The following is an 18,545-nucleotide window of genomic DNA, read 5'->3' on the forward strand; positions in this document are numbered from 1 at the left end:
TGACATCTGACAGGCTCCCGTCACTCACCTTTCACTTGCCCTACCCCAGCCCTGGAACCAACCCCTTCCCTGAGGAGCCCTTAGGATCCAGTATCTCAGCCTGGCTCTGGTCACTGATGCAGGTGCCAATGCTCTAAGGCCCTCTGTGGACAGACTTAGGAAACAGACGTTTTATACATGCATAGATCCCCATTTCTCTCTCTCTGAAAAAACCAACAGCCCTAGTTCATGCTGACACTTCCAACCCTGATCCAGAACCACAGGATAACTCTAGCACCATCCTTCCTTATTTGTAACGTCTTCCTAGAATATACAGTTTTGAGATTGCTAACCCACGCCCCTATGAGAAACAAGTGCACCAACTAGAGGTTTTGTCTTCAGCCTTACAGCATCCTGTCAAAACACTGTTTTCCAAAGTTACTGATAGGTTAGCTAATTCCACATCCACTTCACTATGGTTATCACAGCAGTCCCTAACCTTTTTGGCACCAAGGACCAGTTTCTTAAAAGATAGCTTCTCTACAGACTGGGGCGGGGTGCGGGGGATGGTTTTGGGATGAAACTGTGCCACCTCAGATCATCAGGCATTAGTTAGAGTCTCATAAGGAGTGAGTGCGCAACCTGGATCACTCACATGCACAGTTCACAACAGGGTTCACGCTCCTATGAGAATCTAATGCTGCTGCTGACCTGACAGGAGGCAGAGCTCAGGCAGTAATGCTTGCCTGCCCTCTGCTCACCCCCTGCTCCGTGGCCCAGTTCCTAACAGGCTACGGACTGGCGCCGATCTGTGGCCTGGGGGTTGGGGACCCCTGGATTATGGGGTAAGTTTGTAATACCATTTGATTAATCTGTTACAGTTTGTTATCATTTGGGCACTCCCCCCAATAACACACACACACACACACAAACATCCTTGTTGATTTTAGTGAAATTTTGTGGTGCACAGTTCCATGGGTTTTGACAGGTACACAGTCAAATCTAACACAGTCCCATCACTCCCCAAACTGCCTCTCACTCTCTTTGTAATCAACTCCTTTTCCCCAACTCTTAACCCCTGGCAACCACTGATTTGTTCTACTTCCTTACGGTTGTGCTTTTTCTAGAGCATCCTTTCAATAGAATCATACAGTATGGAAGCCTTTTAGGTTTGGTTTCTTTCACTAAGTAAAATGAATTTAAAATTCATCCATGTTGTGCGAATCAACAGTTTGTTCCTTTTGACCTTTGACTGGTATTCTGTTGTAGAGATGTTACCACAATTTGTTTATTCATTCACCTGTTGAAGGACATCTGGTTTTGAGTGTTGGCAATTACTGAATAAAATTCTATTAACAGTCACATGCAGGTTTTGTGTGAGCATGAATTTTCACTTACCTTGGGTAAACACCTAGGAGTGAGACTGCTGGGTTCTAAGACAGCATAACATAGTAAGAAGCTGCCACACTGTTTTCCAGAGCGGCTGTGCCACTCTGCATTCCCAGTAGCAGGGCTGGAGAGCAGATTCCTGCCAGCACTTGGCACTGTCCTTGCCAGCACTCGGATGCTTTGTGGTTGTTCTTTCATCTTAGCTACTGAGGTAGGCCTGTGCTGGTACCTTATGAGGAAGGTGCACAGCCTTCCAAATAACTAGGCCCACTGGGCAGTCTCATTTCCCAGCACATACTGTTACATTTCTAGCTGGTCAGCTGCTTGCCCCAAATGGTACTGTGGCCTCAGGCTAGCTGCAGTGTTTATCTTCCGGACTGCTTGCATTTGTTTCCCTAACAATAAATTTTGTTGGGCATCACATGCTTATTTTTCTCTGCTTATTTGCATGGGCTTCTTTGCAATCCAGGCAAGTCATCTGGTGAAGTACAGGTTCACCAAACCTACTGCCCAATTTTTTACTGGATTGTTTTCTTATTGTTGAGTTTTAAGTGTTTTTTATGTGTTCTGGATACTAACTCTTTGTCAGATATGTGACTTACAAATGTTTTCTCTGAGAGCAGAATTTCAAAATTTTAATAAAAAGCAAATATAGATTTTTTTTCTTTTATGGATTGTGCTTTTGGTATCGTATCCAAAAAACTCTGCCCAAGATCATGCAGACTTTCTTTTGGGTTTCTTCCCCAAGCTCTACAGTTTTTGCATTCTACATTTAGATACATGATTCATGTTGAGTTCATTTTTGTATAAAATGTGAGCTGTATAGGTCAATTTTTTTTTTTTTTTTTTTTTGCATATACACATCTAGTCTTCTAGCACCATTTGTTGACAAGATTACATTTTCTCCATGGAATATATTAAGAGGTGCCTTTACACCTCTGTCAAAAATAAACCAACCACTTTTGTATGGACTTATCTGGGGTCCTCTATTCTGTTCCACTGACCTGTGTATCTATCTTTTCACCAATACCACATACCACTCTCTTGATTGTGGTGATTTTATATTTTATAGTAAATCTTGCTCTTTTTTTCTTTTTCTCTTTTTTTGAGATGGAGTTTTGCTCTTGTTGCTTAGGCTGCAGTGCAACGACAGGATCTCTGCTCACTGCAACCTCCGCCTACCAGGTTCAAGTGATTCTCCTGACTCGGTTTCCTGAGAAGCTAGGATTACAGGCACCTGTCACTATGCCCGGCTTAATTTTTTTTTTTTTTTTTTTTTTGTAATTTTAGTAGAGACAGGGTTTCACCATGTTGGCCGGGCTGGTCTTGAACTCCTGACTTCAGGTAATCCGCTGCCTTGGCCTCCCAAAGTGTTGGGATTACAGGCCTGAGCCACGGCACCTGGCCGTTGCTCTGCCTTTCTAATGATGACTTTAGATACGGAGTTTTTAATATGTAGAAGTTCATCTTTTTTTTTCTTTCACAGTTTGTGGTTTTTGTGTGTAAGCAATCTGCCTACTCTACATTGTGAAAATATCCTGTTTTCTTCTTAAAACTTTACAGTTTTAGCTTTTACAGTTCATTCTACAATCCATCTAAAATTAATGCTATATCCACAATAAGAGTTAGTAGTAGAGGTTCATTTTACCTCATGTTTATCCAGTTGAAAAATCCTTCCCTTCCCAATTGAACTATGTTGGTTGAAAAAGCTCTGCTTTCTCCGGTTGTTGCACTGTGCATCCTAGTGTTTTGTAAACTATTCTTATCTTCTCAATTTTTTGTAAGTGTAAACAGAGAAAATATAATTTCTTTTAAAAGGGTTCTCTTACTTAATAAAGAAATAGGCTGGGCACAGTGGCTCACGCCTATAATCCCAGCACTTTGGGAGGCCAAGGCCGATGGATCACCTGAGGTCAGGAGATCAAGACCATCCTGGCCAACATGGTGAAACCCTGTATCTACTAAAAATACAAAAATTAGCCGGGTGTGGTGGTGAGTGCCTGTAGTCCCAGCTACTCAGGAGGCTGAGGCAGGAGAATTGCTTGAACCCGGGAGGCGGAGGTTGCAGTGAGCAGAGATCACGCCACTGCACTCCAGCCTGGGTGACAGAGCAAGAGTCCATCCGCCTCCAAAAAAAAAAAAAGAACCAACAAACGAAAGACAGAAAAGAAAAGGAATAAAATGTCTAATGTTTTTCGCCCACCAAACTAGCTAAAGTAATTCCAAAGACAAGGCTGCTGTAAACATCTTGTGCACTGTCCCCAAAAAGCAGATGGCATGGAGCAGACAGCATCTTTAGATGAAGACATACATGCAGCCACACAAGGCACACAGATGCATTTCAGCCATTATTCCCTCATGATGAAACCCTCCCCTTGTGCAGTGTGTAACCTGCACTGACACACACACATCTTGGGTGAAGTGTGAAGTAATGGGAATTTGTGTACACTACTATTCAGAGTACAAACTCGTGCAAAATTACAGAAAGTAATGTGGCAATACCAGAATTTTAAATATACAATTCTATTAGGAACTTAGATTTCATAAATACTCACACAAGTATGCAAAAAGATATTCACAGATGACCCATGCTATACCATTAGAAATAATGAAAAGTGGCCGGGCGCGATGGCTCACGCCTGTAATCCCATCACTTTGGGAGGCCGAGGCGGGCGATCACGAGGTCAGGAGATCGAGACCATCCTGGCTAACACAGTGAAACTCCATCTCTGCTAAAAATACAAAAAATTAGCCGGGTGTGGTGGTGGGCGCCTGTAGCCCCAGCTACTCAAGAGGCTGAGGCAGGAGAATGGCATGAACCTGGGAGGCGGAGCTTGCAGTGAGCCGAGATAGCGCCACTGCACTCCAGCCTGGGCGACGAGCGAGATTCCGTCTCAAAAAAAAAAAAAGAAATAATGATAAGTGGGAAATAGCCAAAATGATGTCACTGGAAGCTTGGACAAATAATTTATGGTACACCTAAACAATGAAATGCCATCATTATAATGAATGAGGAACTCAACATGCACTGACATGGAACAACTTCAGGAAATACAAGTGGCAGAAAAGGATGAACATGCAATGCATTAGGAGAACATGGTGACACCACCTCACTGGAAAGGGAAAGAGGTGCATGACCTGTGACCCTGCAGTTCTGCTTCTAGGCACAGACCCAGGAACCCTGTACAAGACAATGCGGATTTACATGTTATTTCAGTTAATGGAACTGCTGCTCAGACCAAAGAGTTAGTCTCACCCTCAACCCTCTTAGTGCACCGTACACATTCCATGTGTCAGTTCCACCTGCAGAATACACCAAGGGTTTGAGCCCTTCTTCACCCACCACCACCTTTCTCTCCAAGCCATGATCATTTCCCATGGGGGTTAACCCAAGCCTCTGAAGAACTGGTCCACATGCTTCTGTCCCGCCTCTTGGAAGTCTGTTTTTAACACAGTAGCCAGAATAATCCTGTTAAAGCATAGGCCTGAACAAATCACTCCTCTGCTCAAAACCCTGATTCCCCACTTCACTCAAAAAAGCCCTAGTCCCTACCATGACAACAGCTACTTCACAGCTGGGACCCAGTAAGGCTGGGATCTTGTCTCCTACTGGCCCTGCTTCCGGGCTCCCCTCCCCAATGCTGGAACCCTGCTCTCCCTGAATATGACAGATGATGTACTCCTGTCTTGAGGCCTTTGTACTTTTTCTTTCCCTGCTGGGGAGGCCCTGCCCTCAGACATCCATTCATCCTGCTCTCATTGCCTAAGTTTCCTTCCACAGATGCCTTCTTAGAGGCCACTCTCTGTAGATTTTCCTCCAACACCACCCGTCCTGAACATTTCTTATCTCCCACATATTACCACACTCGCTACACTACAGAACTCATCTTGTCCACTGCCTATCGGTTTCACCAGAATGCAAGCTCCATCAGACATGGGTTTTCATGTTTCATTTATCGCTGTATCCTGACACCATAGCACATAGTAAATCCTTAATACATTTGGACTAAACAGGTGTAACAGTATGTGTGATAACATGACCAGAGACATCTCTATGTCTGGCTCCTGGGTAGATTTTATCTGCCAACAAAGGAGTAGAGGTAGGACTCTGGCCCATTCCATTTCTAAGGAAACCCTTCCTCGAGGGGTGGGGAAAGCTGTATCCTTCCCATCAAGAGCAGAGAAAAGCCACTACCCCTCACGTAGGAAAAATCCCTAGGACTCTACCCCTGGGGGTAACCAACAGGCAAAGGGCAACACACTCACTGTTCCCTGTGAGATAATTAACGAAAATGAGCCTCTGTTCAGCTGTTCTGCATGAAAAATAAAGGTTCAGGATAAAGTTAATGAAGATGAAAATTTTAAATCAACTTAAGGTTCTGAGAAAAAGTCTGACGGCTCTGGATTTCCTGGTGACACAAGAGATCTGGTTGTTTTCGAAAGATGGGGAAGGAGGTGTGTAGGGAGCCAAACATCAGAGGAGAGTGAAGGAGGTTTGAAATACTGATGACACGGAGAGGAGTAGAGCAGGCCAACCAAGCAAACACAGTGGGGCTGTGGGCCGCATGGAGGCCCTGCAGGCACATAGCAGATGACCAAGAAACATCAGTTCACAGAGTGAGTGGAAGAACAAATGAGTGAGCAAGTGAAAAGAGCAAATCAACGAGTGGGTGAACAAGGAGGAGCAAGCAATGGAAGAATAAATTCAGGAGAAAGCAAGTGAGTGAATGGATGATGTCCCCACTGTGTTCTCTGGTTGGAATCTTCTGTCTTAAATTTATTAGCTGCTCATGTGTTGGTTCATTTAGGGTTGGGAATATGCCATTTGAGTGTGTTTTTTAAAAAAAGACTGGGATGGAGTTTAGGGTATTGGCAAGAGTGTTACTGAAACAACGGATCATGGAATATAAGCTGGACAAAAGGAGACATGAAAAAAAGATGGATAGGATAGAAAAAATAAGTCAGCAGTTGAGGTGGTAGTCAGAAAATCTGGAAGGTGAGAAGATTATGCTTAAGGACTGGGATGCCCAAATTCATGGGTTTGGACTATGGGAGGAGAGGAGAGAAGGAGATGCTAGGAACAAAGAGGACAGTACCAAGGCCAGAGGCTGTGAGTCCCACAGGTGGACACTGAAACCACCAGGCAACAGCAGGGACTGGGGTGGAGAAAATGACCGTAATTCTTTGCAGACTCTGACATCTGGTGAGCATGACCATGCAGGGGGTGACTGTGCAGAACAGGATCTGAGCTAGAAAAAGGGAACTTCACCCTTCACGTTCTATGCTTTAGGGCATATGAATTTTTTGTTGTTTTTCATTTACAATGAGCACATGTTGCTTTATAATTGACAAAACCCACAGATTTGGGGAAGAGATAATATTAAAGTCAGAGGCAAGAGTTTACGATCCAGAAAAAATCATTAATTTAAGAAGCACTAACAACAAATACTGCTTGAAACAGTTAGTGCTGAGTCCAACACTGAAATTAATTTTCTTTTTCTTTCTTGTCACTAAAGAAAGGCTGTAAGGAAAGGTCATCTGGATTTTTGCTGAAACCTGTAACAATACTCTAAACATCCTAAGGGGAAAATGTCAATGTGCTAACAAGGATATTTACTTAAATGGATACAGGATGTCTCCTCTCCAAGGTACAGTGGCTTCTGAGCCCAGTACATACTTCAAGGGCTAGAAGGATCTCCTAAATTCTCTATCCCTCATGGTAACCAGAGACTATGTTCACATTCTCATAAGGGAACCAAAAATGTAGCTTCTTCTACCTTGTTTCCTTGGGGGATGCACAATTTAAAAATGCTTTTTACAGAATTCCATTATCTTGGGATATCCTGGGAACTACTAGAGTTGAAGATAATTTTGGTAGAACCTTAAATTTATGATGGCTCCCATTGCCAAGCCCACTGAGAACCAAATTACCAAAATAAATGTTAAGACATTCAAATTTGAAGATAAAATATAATGTTTTATGAGGTATAAATAAAAATAATGCAATAAAAAGATTTAGTAAATTCAATGCAAAGACCCCAGAAGCACCTCTGCCGAAACTGAGCTGAATGTGTTACATCTGACTACACACTCCCTTGTCAAATGTCAACTTCACAAAAGACAAGGAACAACTTTCTTATATATCCGCAACAATGCCTCTAGTTATACTGAAATAACAATAGGCAATTACAGTGCCCATAACAACACTGAAAGCTGACGGAAAAGTTAGAAATTCTTAAAGATATATAGTATTTAGACACTCTTCTTCAATATCTTTCCTTTATAGGAATCAAACAATTTCTGTCGTCAAACATAAAACTGAGTGGCAGCAACACCATGCTGGAGAGAAGAGTCAGCCAGATTATTTACTTACATTTCCCCAGCTGAACCCTCAGAGTCCTTCTCAGGGCCACCCTTTTGGCTTGTCCACTCAATCTGTGACTCACTCTTTTACTGATCCTGACCCTCTGTCCAGCTGTGCCAACATCACCAAAGGCAGCACTCAACATTTCTCACCTGTCTACTGAAACCCTTCACTGGCTGTCCTCTCTTCAATCTGGATCCCAGCCGACCTACCTTCTATTCTGAATCAACAGCCTAATAAAAGGCTTCCTTAGGTCAGGTTCAAGATGAATCCTCTGTCCATCAAACTATGTTTAAACCTCAGTAATATCATGAATGTTGTTTGAAAGAGCAGCTTAATCAAGGATTCAGAGTATGAACTGGCTGGCTGCCCCCAGATCAACCATGTTGAATTGCTTAATTTCTTACCAATGTTATCTACACTTTTAATACTAAAATGAGTTGAAAGTAAGCAGAAGGATACTAAAGGCCTTCTATTTTCATGCACATTCACAAAAAAGAAAATTAACAAAGTTAGGTAGAATCTTGATTACCTAAATTATTTTTACTGTAGTTCCTTTTCTACGTTTAGAAAGCCCACCTTAAATCAAAGAACTGGGAGCACTATGTTTTTCAAAGACATGCGGGGGAAAGAGAAGGCCGTTTACATAGTGATTTTAAATGGTGGTTACATATGGTCTTATCTTTTTAAAATCAATTTTAGGTTCAAAGTTAAATGTTTTTTCCTTCCAGAGAAAGGATTATATCTACTGCAGTTTCAGGTCACTAATAGCCTCTACCCACAGGTTTGGATTTGCATTTTGGTAGGAACGAACAGAAGTCAGAGGAAGATGAACAAGCAGAGTAGGAAGGGGGGGGGGGGTCCCAGTACCGCAAAGCAACTAGGTGGGGTAAAGAGTGGTGCTGACTAGTTCTCGCTCACTGTGCCCCACAGCGGGTAGCCAGGGTTGCTGTCATAAAGCCTTTTTGCACAGGGATGCTTGTGTTAACAGCAGCCATTGGTTCAAAGGGGTGGATCTGAAGGTAAGTTTGGGGGAAGGGGAAAGGGAGACAGAGGGGTAGCAAGTTACGCAAAGAAAACATATCTTGACTGTATTCTCCAGTTCTACGTGTGCAGAGGGAAAAAAAACAATTCTCAGACATTTAAAATGTGTTTGAGATGATGGGAAACAGAACACATGAGGGAAAAAACCAAATTTCCACAAATTCCTTACTGTAGATGCAGCAGTAACACCGTACTTCAAGCATTACAGCTTTTTTTTAAACTGATATTCTGTAATATATCTCCCCATCCTAAAATCCACATTTAATAGTGGCTATTGGGAGTAAATGTAAGACACCTAACATTTCTAGATATAGCCAACCATCTTTAAATTTTAAAAAAATTGCCATAAAAATTATGAGTAAAAATGACCTAGAAAATTCGTAACTGTATAACATTATGCAATACCAAGAGCATAATTACAAGTCTTAAATAAGTTTTACAGCTATCAACATTAAATAAATCTTAGCATGGCAGAGAACTGCTACAATATAAATTTAACAAATATTATGTGTTATCCTCACAATAACTAACATAGAAAATTAATTTCTGCTTCAAATACTGCAAAAGCCAGTCTCTGGTCTAAAGTTACTAAACTTCTGTTAGAAAAACAAATGGCCCACCAAGCACACAGTTGATAATTACCCAAATGTAAAATAATATACAATAAATGACTAGACCCATGACATTCCAGGGAGGCTATCTCAACATCTTCTTGGCCCTCCAAATTCTCACACACTACTGTGGTAGACACTGCAGTCATCATACCATACCCACCTACCCTGGTTCTGTGCTCATGCAGTCTCTGGTTTTTACCTGGACACATGGCTGGGCCACAACCCCCAGCCTCCCTTGCACTAGTGCTCTAGCCAATAAGGTATGGGCAAGAACGCGATGCAGGTAACTTTTGGATTGTGCCACTGAAGCACAGGTTGCATGTCTACCCTTCGGCCTGGGCACAAATGTGGCAGGTAATAAACACACCGTTTTGGATCATGCAGGTAAGACCGCACTCTTGGGATGGCAGAGCAACAAGACAGACTGTGCTTGGCCCCCTTGACAATGTTACGAGCAAAGTCATCATGCCAACTCAGGTTTTCAAGGGAGAAAAACTGATTTGTCTTGTGTAAGCCACTATTATTACATCTCCGATATATGCCACCAAAACTGTGTATTTTAATTTCCTCAGGTTCCTCAGCTATAATGTGGGGTTAACAATACCTCTCTCCCAGATTACCATAAGAATTAAATGTTTTACATTAAAAAAAAGAAAAAAGCACTATGTATGAATAGTAGGCAATCTACTAGCCTCATTTTTTAGCTAAATAACTTGTTTCTTCACACCAGCCTTCTGGGTGGGCAAGTCTCAAAAGTTATGGAGCTTTGCAGGGACTTGAAAAATAGGTAAGGTCATACATGCTAAACTGTCAAATGACTGGTTCTGCTCAGCTGTAACTTACATGCTGTGACTGATGTTACAATGGTTATTCTCTCTTTCAAGTTTCTGACTACAGGATTCACATCTCTTCCAGCCATCTTCTGTCTTAATCCAACTCCATCCAGGAGATCTCCAGTCCTGACCCAAAAATGGCATAGTTCTCCTATAAAAAAAGTTAATTTATGTTAAAAAGTACATATAATGCACAAGTTTCTTTTCACTTAGAACATTTATTCATTAATTTTAAAGACTAGAGTTCTTAACATTTAAATATCTGCTCATTAATTAAATGTTGGCTGGACAGCAGTGATAGTGACAATGACATAGTACTCTGATTGTACTAAAGTGATAAAATGGGGTAAGTAAAGGTGGTTTTACTGGCCTAATACTGCATATGCCATGAAAGGTTTACTAGAGGTGACATCCAAGCTCATACCTGAAAAACAAGCAGGGGTCAGTGAGTGTGGAATAAGGAATACAATCCCAAACAAGTATTCTCTCTCTGCCAGAAGTTAGGAGCAACGGAAAATGAAATGTATTCATGTTCAGCAACTCCAAGTAGTTCAGTTTGGTTGAAGCTTACAATAGATGACAACGAGCGGGCCAGAATTAAGGATGGAGAAGTCATTTAAAGCCTGATCAAGTCAGAGGAGCTGGACGCTATTCTGAGGGCATTGAGGGTCCAAAAAAGGGATGTAAGCAGGTAAGTGATTCAATTAGATTTGTGGCTTACAAAGAACTCAGTATCACACTGAGAATGTATGGGGCGAGGGTCACCTGGAGGAAAGGAGTTAGGACTGGAAACTTCTGAATGTTGGCCTTTAAAAGATGAGAGTGTACAGTGGTAGAAGAAACAGAAGAGCAGAGACTGCAGAAACATTTAGGAGACAGAGTCAAACAGCACTCGACGACTGGCTAGAAACATGAGGAGGAAATCAAGGAAGTTATCTAGATTTTCTTTTGTAGCTTCTGGTCCTGGGATAAGACCTACAGAAGGAACAGCAAGGTTTTATTAGGGGAGGAGAGATAAGGGATATTAATTTCAGCTTTGGACATGCCTGTTCAGTCTGAAATACTAGACTCCAGGTAGAAAAATTATGACTTAAAAAATGATGCAACTTCATGATTGACTTCATGAAGTTCACGATTTGATAAGAGCAAGACCTCGAATGCTAGTTCTTCCCATTGACTTGATTTCTGCTCCTCTTAGTCAGTGGTTTACAACTACTGCTGTGCATGAACATCACAGGAAGCTTTTTAAACATTCAAGTGCTTAGTCTCATCCTGTTCCAGTTAAATATGAATATTTGGGGGTGAAGGCTAAGTTTATGTAGTTTTTAAAGGTCCACAGATGATTCTCATACGCAGTGAGACTGTGCATGAGGCTAAAAACCACCTCAGATGTTCACACTGCTGATTGAAAATGTCACATCCCAGAAAGGCTCCCTGACTCCCTGTCCAAACAGCACCCTTCTGCTGCCTCAACCCCACCCCTACCAGCCTAAGCCATTATCTACTGCCTGCATAGTTGTAAGGGCTGTCTGAAAAGATTAGTGTGTTTATCATCTGTTTTCCTCCAAGAAAATGCAATGTCTCATTCAGCTCTGTATTTCATTACCTTGAACAACGCCAGGAATACAACAGGAGTTCAATAAGTATTTATTTCCTGAATGAATAAATATATAGATCCATGGTTCAGAAGAGAGTTAGACTGGAGAGAGAGAGAGAGAGAGGAAAATCATGAGCATTTAGATACTAATCAAAACCACACAAACAATATCACGGAGTATGTACAGAGGGAAATCAAGAGAGAAAAGAAATATCACCCTAAAAAACCCTAAGAAATATCACCATTTAAGGGACCAGCAGATAAAAGCCAAGTAGGAAAACTGAAAAGGAAGAGACAAAAAGGTAGAGGGAGAAGTAGGAAGTCAGGAGAAAAATGTATTTCAAGAAAGAAATGATCAACAGAAATGAAAATGTTGTAAAAAAGCCAAGCATGGCAAGACTTCAAAATATATGTTGAATTTAGCTACAGAAAGGTAGCTGAATTACTCAAGCAAAAGTGGTTTCTGTAATGTGTTACTTTAATTTCATGTCCCGAACAGACTTAAGAGTATTTCATAATGTAGAATATTTATATCCTAGAGAATAATGTACAATATTTACGTCATGGAGAATAAATGAGAGATGAACATCTCCAAACACCACCTCCCAACTATATTTACTGTAATAAACAAAAAACAAACTATTAAAAGGGCACTTATACAATCCTAGAAGATACAAAAAAAAAAAAAAAAAGAAGAAGGAAATTACATAGACTTCAACAGTATTCCTGGATCAACTACAAATGCTTAATTCTTGACTGGTGTAGGAAATGTATGATGAAGTAATTATTCTTTACACGAAGAAAATCTCAAACCTTGCTAAACTGACTTATAGTCAGAACATATCTTTTTCAGTCACATAATGATTTAAATTCTTGCTTTAGAAAATACTTTAAATATTCCTTAAATTTCAGCACAATTTTGATTAACTGTCTCACAGATCTGTTTCACAACTACTGAACATCCTAAAATGCAAAACTCAATGCCCAGGTTCAGTCAACCTAGAGTTATCTAAAACCGTCTCTAATAGCATACAGCTGATTTTATGATTTTCAAGAACATTCCCACCAAAGGCAGCAAAGACCATGAAGTAGCAGATAACTGTTTGAAGTAGCACCTTGAGTCTCATAAAACACATATAACAGAAAATGGCTGCCAGAACATCTCTGATAATTATCAAATTATCTCTCAATATCAGCTTGAAACTATGGATTCAGAAATCTATGTTTAAAAAAAAATCAAGTGGATAATCCTGAAAAATACTGCTAACAGACCAAATACAGGATTACTTCAATGACAAACATTTGAGCACCAACTAAATGTTACTATGCTAGGTATCCCTGCCCTCAAAAGTGTGCAATTTAGCTAAGGAACTAACAAAGAACAATAGCAAAACACACACAAATTCCATACAAATGTAATATAATAAAGTATGTTTATGTGTAGATATGTGCGTGTGCATGTATACATACATACACATTATGTCCACAATCTTGTAACTTGTGGTAAAGAGAGAATAACTAAATTTGAGCAGAAAGCAAATCAGTTGGGAAAGCTCTGACGAAAAACTAGGACTTGATCTTGGCCCTAAAGTATGGTTAGATCTTAAATGAATGGAGAGGCAAGGCAAAAAATATCAATCATGGGAATGGTGGGTGAATAAGTATAAATGTCAAAATGTGTGCCACGATTTGAGAAAAATAAGCAGAAAAGATTGGATAAAATGGAGAAAGTTTATGGGAGGACTGGTACATAAGCTGCAAAAATGACTAGAAGCCAGATCATAGAAGAATATCAGAGAATATCACAGGTGTTTAGACTTTACTCTGTAAGTAAGTAAAAGTTTTTCAGCAACAGATGAGTGTGAGCAGTGTTGTTCTGAGAATAAAAATGTTCTAGGGCTTGTAGGATAGATCAGATGAAAAACACGAAGACAGAAAAAACAACTAGGCAACACACATCTTGCCAAGAGAACCTTATCTAGATGACTGTCCTATGTACATCCTGGTATCCTCAGCTAACAAAATATTTTAAAACTTGATGACAAACATCGTACTTATCTGTTGGGACACTATGCCCACTTATCATTTAATACGCTTATCTTCTAGTTTCACAAACAGTCTCTATAATATTTACATAAAGAGCCTGCCTAGTGTTTCCATTACTATAACTAATTCTTTTACAACTACCTAAACGCTACAGGTAATTCATTTTAGCAACTCAGTGAGAAATGAATAGTTTGGTCTGAATTTCTCAGCTGCTAAGTTTGATTTTGTAAGGGTTGAAAGGAGTGAAATGCAGCCATGGAAATAAAAAAACAGTCCATGCCCAAATTCTTTATTTTCAACACAGAGGAAAAGATTTGTGTCTCTGAAGATACGTGTACTTCACAGATTTGTCATGGTATGCTCTTTGGATCACAATGAAGTTTTATCTTAAAGCATAACCTATACAGCTCATGAACTAAAGCACAAACTCTGGATGCAGATTTAAAAAAAAAAAAACAATAACAACAAAAAAAGACAAGCTGCAATTTAAAAGGTCTGGGGTCTGGATCTCAAATTTTCAAAAATACTCCCAATCTGAGGCATCTGAGTTTATAAATCAGAAAACTATGTTACTAGAGTTTTATAGAATGATCATGACCCACTGCTTTTAATGGGAATGTATTTGTTCAGCTAAAAAAAATGTGAATTGCTAAAGTTTTATACGCTTAATTAAAATTACCTTTGTTTTGGGAATCTGCAAATACAAAAAAACTAGAAATTACTTCTGAAAATTATTAAATTTTTAAGAGCAAGCACTCAAAGGGTGTAGCTTGTATAATTTGCAAATTTTAAGCACATTTTATGCCAAGTTATTTCAGAGAGCCTGCAATGATGAACTATTTTAAATCTTCCCTTAATTTCTATTTCATGTGGTAGGACATGTGGGTGAGGTACTTCAGTAGAAAAGGACTTCATGAGGTTCATTTGCTGGTGGAAACTCTTGTCATGAGAGACTCAGAACAAAAAAAGGTATTTCCTTCAACAAGCAGATTTTTTCTGAATAATAATAATGGCAAACATTTATTAGAGCCTACTGTAGGCTAGGCATTAAACAATCTACATATGTTGTCTCATTTAATCCTCACACTGTCTTCCAAGGTAGAAAACATTATTCTTGTTTTACAAGTTTAATTACCTCTTTTATAGACGAAGACACGGAGGCAAAGAGTTTAGTGGAGCTGGGATTCAAACTGATGGAGTCTCACTCCAGGATCCACGCTCCTAACCACTGTACGTTTATAATAGCAGCTCCTGAAAACCCTATAAAAACAGATGCCATTAAATTATAAGCTTTCTAACATTTTTTAATCGTCTATTACGTATCACTAATATGATCTCAAGTAATGATGAATCTAAATATAAAGACACTAAAACAAGGAAAACAAGATAGGAAAGAAAACTCCAGTCCATTTCAAAAGACCACATGTGTTTCCCTATTTGTTTTGCTTATAAGTGTGCACAAATTTGATCCAGAAAGGACATCAAAAAAATGGCAAACTGAGGGCCGAGAGTCAAAAATAAGATTTACTCTAAGAAGGACGCAGAGATAATCACAGATTCCTCATGGGAAAGGAAAACATGTAAAGACGAGGAGAAAATACAATACGAAAGAGTAAACGTCTTTTCTGATTAGGGCCGGATGGTAAGGATTTGGAGGCAGCAAGAGACAGCTTCATAAGGGAAGAAATTGTTCTCTAGATTCTTTAGTTTTCAAAATGAGTTTGAATAGCCCCAAGGATAGAGGTGGAATCTAATTGAGAAAAAGGTCAAATTGAGCTAACTGTGGGGGGAAGGATGCAAACTTAGTGTCTGCTGCAAGAAAAACAAGCATGGAAAAGAATTAAAGGGAGGGGACAGAGCCAGAGCCACAGACCAGGAGTAGGGAAAAAGAAGAGTAAGTTAAGGTAAGCAGCAGACGGGGCAGAGTGGCCTGGAGAAACGCAGGGTCACACCCAGGCAGGTGTCCACCGGCGAAGAGGCAAGGGCCGGGCCCGGAGGGCAAACGCGGCAGGAGGAGTCCCCGAAACACCTTGCCCAGCGAGGCGGACACAAGCTCGGGCCCGCAAAAGGGCCTAGGAGGGTGGGGGCGGGAAGGGGTGACAGAAGGTGGGCAGGGGAAGAGGCTGAAGACACGCGGTGCACCTGTAGGAGGCCCTCGTGCCCACCTGACTCGCCCGCGGCTCCTCGAACCCTCCACACCCGCCGGCCGCCCCCGAGACCCCACCTGACGCGCCCGCGGCAACCCCGATCCCACCTGCCGCGCCCGCGGTCCAACGTCCGCACCTGCCGCGCCCGCGGTCCAACGTCCGCACCTGACGCGCCCGCGGCAACCCCGACCCCACCTGCCGCGCCCGCGGTCCAACGTCCGCAGCTGCAGCGCCCGCGGCAACCCGGACCCCACCTGCCGCGCCCGCGGCAACCCCGTCCCCACCAGACAAGCCCGCGGTCCCCGGTCCCCACCTAACCCTCCCACGTGCCCCGTCCCCACCTGACGCCCCCGCGACCCCCACGTCTTCACCTGACGCGCCCGGCGTCCCCGGTCTTCACCTGACTCGCCCATGGCCAGCCGTCCCCACCTGACGCGCCCGCTGGTCCCCAGTCTTCACCTGACGCGCCCGCGGCACCCCTGTACCTACCTAGCGCGCCTGCGGCCCCCAGTCTTCACCTGACACGCCCGCGGCCCCCCGTGCCCACCTGGCGCGCCGGCGACCTGGGCCCGCACCTGACGACGTCGAGGCGATTATTGCCGGAAGTGGGCCGCGGACTCCCGGCGCGCCGCAGGGAAGCCCCGCCCCTGGCCGCGCTGATTGGCCGGCGCGGATGCGCGTGGCAGTGTTGCTGCCGGGTCCTGACGCCAGCAGCGTGAGCCTGCGTAGTAGGCACCGCCCCTCTGTCCGCGCGTGTCCCGAGTGCAGGGCGTAGAGGCGTGGAGGCGCAGGGTGGGGCTTGGGTGGGCAGGGACGGACGGGGTCGGTGCCCGCGATCCCTGCGATCGCCGGGAGATGACGGTGAAGACCTGAGATTTAGGCCTGCGTGGCGGGGGACGATGCCGGTCCAGGTTTTCACGGGAGGACGCCGGCCAGGGCCTTCAGGCGTTCGCGTGTCTTGAAGACGCGCGTCCCCGAGGATGTGCGTGCCCGTGAGAGCATGGGCGTGCCCGCGCCGAGCGGGTCCCACAGGAGCCTGGGCGGCCCCGCGGCGCGTTTCCATCCTGCGGCCGTGTTTTCACCCGGCTGGGCGCCAAGCCTGGAGTGCCTGCACTCTCGGGCATCACTGCGCGCTCACACTCAGCATTCAGGCACAAGCACCTTCTCTTTATAAGAACAGTTTCGAATCTTGTCAGATCTTTCTAGAAGGTTGAAATGCCCTGGAGGAGCAGCGTGAATAGTTTTTTCCAATTAGGAAAAAAGAATGTGGGGCGGCTGGAGGGGGAGAGGCAGGCGGGGCTGAGAAGGCCAGGTGATTCCGGGAGCCGCAGCCCCCGTGCCTCAGTTTCCTCCCAGAAACATGGAGGTGGCGGTGAGGTCTACAGGATTTCTATAAGAACAAATGAGTTAGCGTGTGCAAAACATTTAAAACAACATCTGGTGTGTAGCAAGCAAATATGAGTATTAGTCTTTTCCTTGTTAAAAATGTGTGCATCTACATTTGGTGCACATTACAGGAAGTGTATAGGATGGATTCATATTTTGGAAAAGTAATTTTAGAAGTTATTTCTGATGTGCTTATTATAATAGTGTTTCTTGACCACCTGTTTTTAAATAATGTGAAGGCAATGAAGTAGGCAATATTGCTTGCACATCCCCAATTTAAACACCTGTGTGTCCCTCCCTCGCTCTCTCTTTTCTTCCTTTCCCTCTCTCTTTATTCCTTCCTTCATTCCTTTCAAGGTTGCAGATTATTCCATTATATAAATGTATGAATTTATTCGAATAGTCTCTATGACGTCTACAATGGGCTTTAGAATGTTTGCAATAGTTTGCCATTATAAATAATGCTCAGTAGCTCTGTAATTTAACTTGTGAAGGTGTATTTATAAATAAATCTATGATTGGATTGTTGTGTAAACCAAAAAGTGTCTGAGGCAGATCTCAATTGATTTAGAGGTTTATTTTGCCAAAATTGTGGACGTGCCTGGGGAAAAAGAAACACAGGTTACAGTAGGATTTATGGCCTGTACATTTTTCCAAATATTTAAAGGGAAAAGCGCCAGCAGGAGGAGAAAGAGGGGAGAGTAGGCTATGAGGCAAGCGGTCACATTCTTCTGAGGCTCTGATTAGAGTACAGCAAATCTAAATTTCACAGGTGGAAAGACAGGTATGGGGGAGGGTTATGGATCTATCTAATACTCCGTAGATCTACATTTCACATAAGATAAAGTAAGCTTTAGGGAACAAAAGGCTGTGTGTGTGTGTGCTTTTCCTTTTGGCGTAGTAAGTTTGGAGGCCTGAGATTTCATTTTTCTTTCACTAATGGGTCAAGATTAACTGCATATGGAGTATTAGTAGAAATTGCCAAGCCAAGACCCCACCACCACAATAGGGGACATAGTAATATTAAACTTAGCCTAATCGGCCAGCATCCACACAATTCCTAGTGAAAGAATTCCTGTCTGAATGGTAAAGAGGTAAAGTAACTGCAGAAACTCACAAAGCAACAAAAGAAGTCCACAGAATAAG

General features: G+C 42.5%; 1 protein-coding gene across 14 annotated transcripts in view; it reads right to left on the reverse strand.

Moving 5' to 3' along the window:
* The window catches only part of FBXO25 (F-box protein 25), a 64,732-nt gene extending 48,061 nt beyond the window's left edge, over nt 1-16,671 (reverse strand). For 2 of the 14 annotated variants that reach the window (XM_023219133.2, XM_023219122.2), the window contains exons 1-4: nt 16,503-16,639; nt 15,002-15,126; nt 11,830-11,922; nt 10,234-10,374 (exon numbers count right to left, since the gene is read on the reverse strand). In XM_023219133.2, the coding sequence (XP_023074901.1) occupies nt 10,234-10,309 (76 nt within the window). In that variant the 5' untranslated portion in view covers nt 10,310-10,374; nt 11,830-11,922; nt 15,002-15,126; nt 16,503-16,639. Of the gene's footprint in view, nt 1-10,233; nt 10,375-11,829; nt 11,923-15,001; nt 15,127-15,647; nt 15,705-16,384; nt 16,404-16,502 lie in introns of those variants that run through there. The other 12 variants (XM_023219131.2, XM_023219121.2, XM_023219126.2 and 9 more) reach the window with 11 other exon arrangements.
* Between the last annotated feature and the right edge of the window lie 1,874 nt (nt 16,672-18,545).

The sequence above is a fragment of the Piliocolobus tephrosceles genome, chromosome 7 (genome assembly GCF_002776525.5).
Source record: "Piliocolobus tephrosceles isolate RC106 chromosome 7, ASM277652v3, whole genome shotgun sequence".
Classification (NCBI taxonomy): domain Eukaryota; kingdom Metazoa; phylum Chordata; class Mammalia; order Primates; family Cercopithecidae; genus Piliocolobus; species Piliocolobus tephrosceles.